General features: G+C 39.7%; 1 protein-coding gene across 1 annotated transcript; it reads left to right on the top strand.

Annotated features, from left to right (window-relative positions):
- The first annotated feature begins 207 nt into the window (after positions 1-207).
- On the top strand, positions 208-3,350 carry LOC130500903 (uncharacterized). Its single transcript, XM_056995824.1, has 8 exons — positions 208-353; positions 601-1,256; positions 1,333-2,285; positions 2,400-2,406; positions 2,488-2,997; positions 3,069-3,073; positions 3,157-3,228; positions 3,339-3,350. Exons 1-8 carry the CDS (start codon positions 208-210, stop codon positions 3,348-3,350), a joined length of 2,361 nt encoding a protein of 786 aa, XP_056851804.1.
- Positions 3,351-9,380: the final 6,030 nt, after the last annotated feature.

The raw sequence follows: 9,380 nt of genomic DNA, 5'->3' as shown, positions 1-9,380 counted from the left end.
TTGTATGATGCATGGTCCTTGCGGTCCAGCAAAGAAGGATAATGTATGTATGGTTAACGGTAAATGTTCTAAGATGTTTCCGAAACGACTGAACATCAGGACATCGATTGACGCAAATGGATTTCCAGCTTACATGCGTCGTATTGATTAGACAATGGATATGTTGTACCTTACAATAGAAACCTCATGCTTCGATATCACGCGCATATGAATGTCGAGTGGTGCATCCAAACGCGTGCTGTTAAGTATCTTTTCAAATATATCCATAAGGGACCTGATTATGCTTCAGCTGCAATGGATAAAGAAGATGAAGATGGCGTCATCGACGAAATCAAAACATATTACGACTGCAGGTATTATTATATTTATTATTATTACTTAGTATCTATGTGTGAATGAACCGAAAATACATGCATAATCTATTAATATTAGTCTACATTATTAAAGTATACGCTTAGACAAATATATATACTATAAATTAAAAAAACTTTGTTTTACAATTAAATAATTACATTATTAAAATTTTAATACTACTTTCTTTTACATTTTAAAGTCTACGATTGTTGTTTCTAATTTATGTTTATCGTATTTCTATATTAGATATATAACTGCATGCGAGTCGTCGTGGCGGGTTCTTGCTTTTCCTACACATTTTCGTACTACTTCTGTAGAGAAACTTGGATTTCATCTCCCGGATAAGGAGCTGGTGTTTTTTGATGAAGATGAACCTATTGAGAATATCCTGAAGAAAAAATCTGTCAACCAATCCATGTTTCTGGCAAGGTTCATAGCAAATCAAAAATATCCAGAGGCAAGAGATTTGACATATGCCGAATTTCCAACAAAATTTGTTTGGAAAGCAAGTATGAGAGAATGGGTACCACGTAAACGAGGCTTTGCGATAGGGAGGATTGCACATATTAATCCAGCACAAGATGAGCTATATTTCGTAAGAGTAATGCTAAATTGGGTAAGAGGGCCGAAATCGTACGAGGATATAAGAACAGTTGATGGTGTTGTATATTCTACATACGAAGATGCTTGCTATGCTTTGGGTTTGATGGATGATGACAAGGAATACATAGAAGCTATCAAAGATTGTAGTGATAATAGTTCTGGCACGTATGCGAGGAAGCTTTTTTCGAGAATGTTGGTATCCAAAACATTATCTCAGCCTCATGTTGTGTGGGAAGCTACTTGGGAGTATCTAACCGACGATATTCTCTACAAGAAACGACGACAAACTGGAAATCCCGGTGAGCTTTTTTCTTATTAAACGAAATATGTTTTAAATCAGGTCTCTCTTATTTAGTTAATTTTTCAAATTTGCAGAGTTGAACTTGACCATAGATCAGATCAAAAACATTGCTCTAACCGAGATCCAAAATCATTTGCTTAGCAATGGTCGTAGCCTCCAGAAATGGCCCCTAATGCCAAAGCCAGATGATTTTGGTTGTTACAACGGCAATCGCCTTATAGATGATGAGCTTAAGTATGTTGTGGAAGATCAGCTAAAGGAAAATGAAAGACTTATGGCGATGATAACAGATGAGCAAAGAGGGGTTTACAACGAGATTTTGGATGCAGTTTTAAATGATAGCGGTGGAGTGTTCTTTCTTTATGGTTATGGAGGCACATGTAAAACCTTCGTATATAGAGCACTCTCATCAGCAATCCGATCTAGACGTATGATTGTTCTAAATACCGCATCCAGTGGAATTGCTGCATTATTGTTGGAAGGAGGTAGAACCGCACATTCCAGGTTTGGTATTCCGATAGATGCCGACGAGTTTACTACTTGCAAGAAACTGGAGCCAGGATCAGATCGTGCAGAATTAGTTAAAGCAGCAAAGCTCATTGTATGGGATGAGGCGCCTATGATGAGCAGACACTGTTTCGAGACTTTGGATCGTTCTATGCGTGATATTATAAGATCTTCTGAAGACAAACCTTTTGGAGGTAAAGTAGTTGTTTTCGGTGGAGATTTCAGACAGATTTTACCGGTTATACCTGGAGGTGGTAGAGCAGAGACTGTTTTGCAAGCTCTGAATTCGTCATATCTTTGGGAGCACTGCAAAGTTTTGAAGCTAACAAAAAACATGAGATTGCTCGCTGGTCTTACTGATGATGCAGCAAAAGACCTTCAATCCTTCTCAAAATGGATTTTGGATGTTGGAGATGGAAACATAAATTTGCCAAACGACGGTCAAGTTGACATTGACATCCCTTCTGATCTGTTGATCAAAAATATTGGAGAAGATCCTATTCAGACTATTGCAAAGGAGGTTTATGGACAAGCTTTTCAAACCTCAGAAGATAAGGATTTGTATAGACATCGAGCCATTCTCACACCCACAAATGATGAAGTTGATAAAATAAATGATTACATGCTTTCGCAGTTGCCAGGTAACATTTGATTCTGTTTACTCTTATGTTCGACTAACTTTTTACATTATTCTAGAGTAAAGGATTTACACGTGCTTTCAGGTGAATACAAGGTTTACCTTAGCTCTGACAATATAATCCCATCCGATGTTGATGTAGAAGAAAATGTTACCTATCCAACAGAGTTTTTGAACAGTGTTAGAGTGGCAGGAATGCCTAGACATAATTTGAAGCTGAAGGTTGGTGCTCCTATTATGTGTCTCCGTAACTTGGATTTGGTAGATGGCTTATGCAATGGTACTAGGCTAATTGTTACTCAGTTGCTCCCCCATGTCATAGAAGGTAGAATTATAACTGGAAACAGTACTGCTGGAGACGAAGTCTTGATTCCTAGAATGTATGTCAGTCCACCTGACACAAAGTTTCCCTTCAGAATGCGTCGAAGACAGTTTCCCGTTACACTGGCTTTCGCGATGACCATCAACAAAAGTCAAGGTCAAACACTAGAAAGTGTCGGTTTGTTTTTGCCTAGGCCAGTGTTCTCTCATGGTCAGCTCTACGTTGCACTTTCAAGAGTTAAGTCGAGATCTGGATTAAAAATCCTAATAACAGGTAAAGAAAGGAAGGCGGAGACAAAAACATTGAATGTTGTCTACAAACAAGTTTTTCAAAATATTCTGTAGGGAGGGTACGTGATTGTTATTTATTTTTTTCCAATATATTTTTTAAAATATATAAATTGTTACAATTGTTTATTTTTTGTATTGGCAGATGGGTGGTGATGACTATGAAGATCGATACTATTTCATTCTCGGAAAAAGTGTTCTCACTATTTTGATCATGGTATGTTAATTTAATATTGTTTCCATAGAAGATAAAATTTACAAATTTGTAAATCTTTCAAATTATACAAAAATACCCGTCCAGTTTCTTACAAAATGATTTTTTTTCAGGTCTCTCATTGAAGTTGTTTTCTTTATCGAGAATTGTACTTCATACTTTATACAATTTATGGATAATATTTTCAATTTTATTATCTTTTATTTTAATGTGTCTATATACATTTTACGCCTCAAATTCATGCATACAATAATTTTCACCTAAAAAACTCATCACACCATATATACCATCCAATTTTAATTACTGATAATGTAAAATATGTAGTCATCTCTAAATATATACTATTAATTATCGATTTCGAAATAAAAAATTGATGCCTAAAAAAAATATTTTTTCCGAACATTGCAATTATACATATACACAATAACAACCTCTTGATACCGAAGTTACTTTGTTCCATCTCCTCCTTTTAAAATATTGACTACCATCATATGCACTTAGCCTGATGCTTTATTCCAAAATAGGTGTTCTTATGATATAAAATCCGTTACTTCCAAACCCGACCAGTATTTTGACCATATTTTGAAATTGTACATTGCCCGCACAGGGTGCGGGCCGGTCACCTAGTATCATTTTAATTTCGTGCATATCATATTTGTTTCATCATTTTGATATTTGCATTTAAAAAAAAAGGTGTTTGCATTTATTTGTTTCCATTTGAAAAAGTCAAAAAAATCTGCATTTTAAGTTGTTTCCATATCAAATCTGAAAATTCAAAAAAAAAAAATCAGCATTAGTTTGTTTTCCATATTTTCTTTTCATTTGTGTTAATTGTCATTCATTATTGTTTCATTTTGAGTTTGCATCCAGAAAACCAAAAGAAAAAATAATTTTTGCATAGTTTATTTCATTTTGGTTCATATTGGCAAATTTTCTCGGTTTAGTTTAAGTTTCATTATTGCATTGGGTTTATTTTGGTTCAATCATATTTCTCTATTCTTCAATTGATCTTTGAAAGTGGTTTCAGGAAGCCATGGTAGGAGAAGCACACAACCAATATCAGATGGCCAAACAGAACCAACATTTGACAGCTTTGCAAGAGGTTGAACAGATTGCTCAGTTGAGGAAAAGAAGAAAGGCACAAGGCTTCAAGGATCAATAAAAATCCAAATTCTAAAACCCCCAAACTTAATGTTGTTAATTCTCATTTTGATTATAACTCTTTTGCTAATAAAGTTGAACTCTTTAAATTTTCAGGAAAAAGAGGTTATCTTAGATGGGAGAGGAACCTTGATGAATGGTTTCACTACAACAACATCTTGAAGGAAGAAAGGCTAGCTTATGCCATTGATCATCTAAAAGGAGATGACTTTAAATGGTGGGTTCAAGAAGTAGATGATAGATGGTTTTACAAGGAGCCAACTATCAAAACGTGGGGAGCACTTAAGAAAGCCATGAGGTATGAGTTTGCACCAGGTTATACAAGATCTCAGATCAAGGAGCAGTACCCAAGGAGGTATCCAACTCATGGTTCCGAAGAAGCAAGAGACGCTGTCCACAAAGAGGGTCAAAGAAGCTTGCCTCAACAAACCAACTTTCAGCCAAACCAGGGGCACGTCATTGTCCATTTCTTAGGCCAGAAAAGTGACATCCTAAAGGTCATGGAGGTGAGTAAAAACGTCAGCTAAGACACCTTGAGCAGACCCAAAGAAGAGCTAAACAAACCAGTACTTCAAGCAAAGGCTATGGTAAGTCCTATACTTGATAAATTGGTTTATATATCATCTCCCACTGGTATGAGTCACTTGTCTTTGTCCAAGGATATTAAGACAGGTCTTGAGGTCCAGAAAGAAATGACCCCCACACCCTTGTTGGCATCAAGAGTTGTCCATGATTTATTTCCAAGAAAAATGGAGATTCCAAACCAAAAGAAAGAAGAGGCATCAACCCAAGGTAATTCTTCTAACTTTTAAAATTTTAAAGATCAGACATGTTATAGATGTCATAAAAGAGGACACTTTGCTGTGACTTGCCCCACTAAGCAAGCATCGATAGAAACATCACTAGAAAAGAAAAGAGATTTTTCTATGAAAAGTGATAGTTTTAATCAATCTGATTTATTGGCTCCAAAGTCTTGTATAATGCACTTGTCTTTGTCAAAGGGTATTGTATCAGGAAATAAGGAGCATGAGTTCAAAGGAGAAGACCTAGTCTACCAGCATGGCTTGGCTAAAGAGGAGGAAGCCATAAGTGAGGCTGGAAGAAATGATTTGTTGCTTAAAGAAGCAAAACCAGTAATCAAAGTATCAAACCAAGGTAAGTGTTTAACATCACCTTTAGATACTGGTTTAAATTTTTATATTCTTGGTACAGGGATACCAGATGAGAGCTCTATGCTTACTGAAGTGCCAAGGGCCGAGCTAGATCATGAGCTCAATCAAAATCCACACCACAAGTGGAAACCAAAATCTGAACAAAGAATTGTTCAAGTGCCAAAACCTGAGGTAAATTTCACTATAGATCAGAATGCTATTATTATTTCCATGATAAGATTAATGCACTTGTCTTGTCCAAGGGAAAGTGAAATAGGTACAGGAGACCAAGGTGAGAGCAAGCCAAACAAAGAAATAAAATTTCTTGCTGCCACAGCTGAAAGTAAGGTTCTTTGTTCTTTGTTTTCTTCAGTTTATAAATTCCTTTACTTTGGTATAATACACTTGTCTTTGCCAAGATGTTTTGACCCAGGTATAAGCAAAGAAAAAGTCACTTCAATTCGTGATAAAATCTTACAAGAAGAAGTCTTAACCATGTTGTCAATAGATGCTGTCCATAAAAGTGATGCTGAACTAGTACCATTCAAGTTCAGCAAGGGAAGTTTCTCTGATCTTAAAACATCTATGACATTTGATTATTCAGATATGACTCACTTGTCTTTGCCAGAGAGTTTTGATCCAGGAATAAGACAAGAAGATGGTCATACCAGCCTAGGTAAAAAGGTGAAAGAAAGGCAGCCATCAATCCAAAGCTGTCCAAAGAAGAATTTAATTCTTCATCATGCTGATGCACCTATGGTAAATTTGACCACAACTCATTCTGTTTATAAAACTCATATATCAGATATAATTCATTTGGTCTTTGCCCAGAATGTTGAGAATTTTTCAGGTTGCAAAGAAGAAAGCTTAAAAGATATCCCACCGGATACTCTTTTATTGCTTGGAGAATCAGTCCCAAAGATGATCAACAATGAGGTTACCAGTAGTGTGAAGAACCATCAAAACCAGAAGAGAAGAAATGACACTATCCAGGCCAGAGGCGTGATCATTTCCCATCTTTTTAAAGAAGAGCCACCAGATGCACAAACCATTACCAGACCAAAATTGTATCAAGGTAAGGTTCTAAACTCCCAAAAGAGAATGAAACCTGACTTGCTCTATTGTGGTGTATCAGGTTATCCAGTTTTGAGGTCAAAACCTTCACAAGGGGGAGGGAATGATGCGGCCATCAAACCAGTGGTTGAACCAGAGGTCAACCAACCTGTCCAAACCAGCCACTTTGGAGGTACCAGCGATAGAGGTCCAGTCCCAGGCGAATATCTCAACAACCAGAAGATCTTTGTTGGGGTCAAAAACGGTTATCTCGAAATCAACGGCTAAGTCTATTTGTCATATGAAAAACCCTCCGAAAAACGAACACGAACACCCGTAAACCGAAGGAATCGAGTAGCCGACCCCGGCCTTGGCAGTGGCCGCCGGGCGGCTAGCCCCGTGCTGGCCGTGGCCGCCGGCGGCTAGCGCCCGTGCTGGCCGTGGCCGCCGGGCGGCTAGCCCCGTGCTGGCCGTGGCCGGCGGCGGCTAGCGCCCGTGCTGGCCGTGGCCGCCGGGCGGCTAGCCCCGTGCTGGCCGTGGCCGCCGTGGCTAGCGCCCGTGCTGGCCGTGGCCGCCGGGCGGCTAGCCCCGTGCTGGCCGTGGCCGCCGGCGGCTAGCGCCCGTGCTGGCCGTGGTCGCCGGGCGGCTAGCCCCGTGCTGGCTCGGGTCTTCGGACAACAATCTTCGGTACACGAATCCCAGTCCCCGGCAATCAGAAGTCTGTACTTCGAGTCTTTCCCAAGTCCTCGCAGGGCGAATCATCGAGATTCCGCGTACGAAACTCCGGTTTTTACTCCAATCTAAGACCGTCGGAAACATTTCGGAAACTCGTAAGATATCGACGGGAAGGAAGATCTTAGATTCTTCGTACGAAACAGCGATGGTCATCTTAAGACACCACTCGTCTCAACTCTACGAACGAACGAAGAACTTCCAAAGAAATCGTAGAAAACAACGGAAGTCCTGGAGACGGCCCGAAAGGGACCAAACGCGATCGGACAGTCTGTCTACGATTATCTGAGATAGATACGACGATTTACGTTTATCTTTACGTAACAAGATGAATGCTAAATCGACGGAAGGATAAATGTCAAGTTTCCCGAAGATAAATGTCAAGTTTCCCGATAAACGTGGAGGCCGACGAAAATGGAAAGAAGCCCGCCTTGCGGCCCAGAAGGAGAATAGACCGTCATAAGAAGGAGTATATAAAGGAGCTTTGGGAGAGGAAGAAGGGCAGAGCAAAAAATCATTAAGAGAGAGAGCAAATCCGAAACTTAGGGACTTAGAGAATTCCTGCTAGCTTAGGACTTAAGAGTTTAGACTAGCGGAGCAAGACTTAGAACGTTTTGTCTCCTTTATTTCCGTCGTTTTCCGCTTCAGCGTTTCTCTACTTCCCTTTTTCGGAAGAATATTGTATCATCTATTTAATAAAACGCCTTAGTGCAATTTTTCCGCTACGTTGCTTTATTCTATCAATTTCGTTTGGTTGTCGCAGAGAATCCGAGCCTTCAGGGAAAACTAGGTTTACTTAGTTTTCCTTTGATTTATTTAACTAAAATCGACCGTGCGAATTTTGGTTCCCACAATCTTTTGTCATGAATCCAATTTTCCTAGCAGGCCAACTCATCAAGGATTCACTGAGGCTCGGAATTACAAGCAAACCTTCACGGAAGAAGAAGTTATGAATTTTACAAACCGGAGGTTCTCCAGCCAGTCCATCTGCGAGTACCCCACTTTTGAAGGAGATTCAAGCCCAATGAAGAGGCGACCTTAACCAAAGCCGATCATAGGATTCAAGAGGAGTCTCTCAGCTTTCCAGAAAGCCCAATATCAGGAGAAATGGCCACGGAAATCAGGAGTTATTCCCAATTTGCCAGAACCGGTCAAACCAGTTCTACACTTGCCTCAATTGGAAGCTAACCGGTTCAATCAGCTTCAAACCAGACATTGGCGTCCAGGAGATAATTTCAACCAATCAGGAGGTATTCCAGGAGTCCTTAGCTACACCAGAGCCCAGGAGATCAGTTGGTTCAATGAAGACTCACTTAAATCAAACCGGAGCTATTTATGGAAAGATTGGACAATCTTTCGGTTTGATCATTTCCAAGCTATTCCAATCCGACCAGAAGACATCAGGACTAAAACAGGACTTCCAGGAGACATTATAAGAGTCCAAGAAGAGTTCTACAAGTTCCTACTATGTACCAGCCCCCATTGGATCAGGAGGATCCACACTTACACCAAACTGCCTTATTTGGAGAATCTTGCAATATAGCTCCAACAGCTCTTTTCTCCTCAGATCAGGCACGACATCTGCTCATTCCAGGCAGTAAATAATATTCCCAGGAAGCTCACTTATCCCCTTAAACCATCCAGGTTCAAGAAAACATCCAGATACAAGATCATTTATTTAACTAAAATCGACAGTGCGAATTTCGGTTCCCAGGCTGTATCACCATTTATCCTGATATTGGGCTTTCTGGAAAGCTGAGAGATCCCTCTTGAATCCTATGATCGGCTTTGGTTTGGGCTGCTTTTTCTTTGGGCTTGAATCTCCTTCAAAAGTCGGGTACTCGCAGATGGATGGGCTGGGGAACCTCCAGTTTGTAAAATTCATAACTTCTTCCTCCGTGAAGATTTTCTTTTAATTACAAGCCTCAGTGAATCCTTTACGAGTTGGCCTTCTAGGAAAATTGGATTCATGACAAAATAACTTCTGGTTGTTGAGATATTTGCCTGGGACTGGACCTCTGTCGCTGGTACCTCCAAAGTGGCCGGTTTGGACTCCTT

This window comes from Raphanus sativus, unplaced genomic scaffold (genome assembly GCF_000801105.2).
Source record: "Raphanus sativus cultivar WK10039 unplaced genomic scaffold, ASM80110v3 Scaffold0056, whole genome shotgun sequence".
Lineage (NCBI taxonomy): Eukaryota > Viridiplantae > Streptophyta > Magnoliopsida > Brassicales > Brassicaceae > Raphanus > Raphanus sativus.
Note: the sequence above shows the minus strand (reverse complement) of the source record. Positions and strands in the feature narration are given on the sequence as shown.

Coding starts and splice junctions, on each gene's coding strand:
- LOC130500903 (XM_056995824.1), top strand. CDS start 208: ATGAATGTCGAGTGGTGCATCCAAACGCGTGCTGTTAAGTATCTTTTC. Junction 354..600: donor AAAACATATTACGACTGCAG/GTATTATTATAT, acceptor TTTCTATATTAG/ATATATAACTGCATGCGAGT. Junction 1,257..1,332: donor ACGACAAACTGGAAATCCCG/GTGAGCTTTTTT, acceptor TCAAATTTGCAG/AGTTGAACTTGACCATAGAT.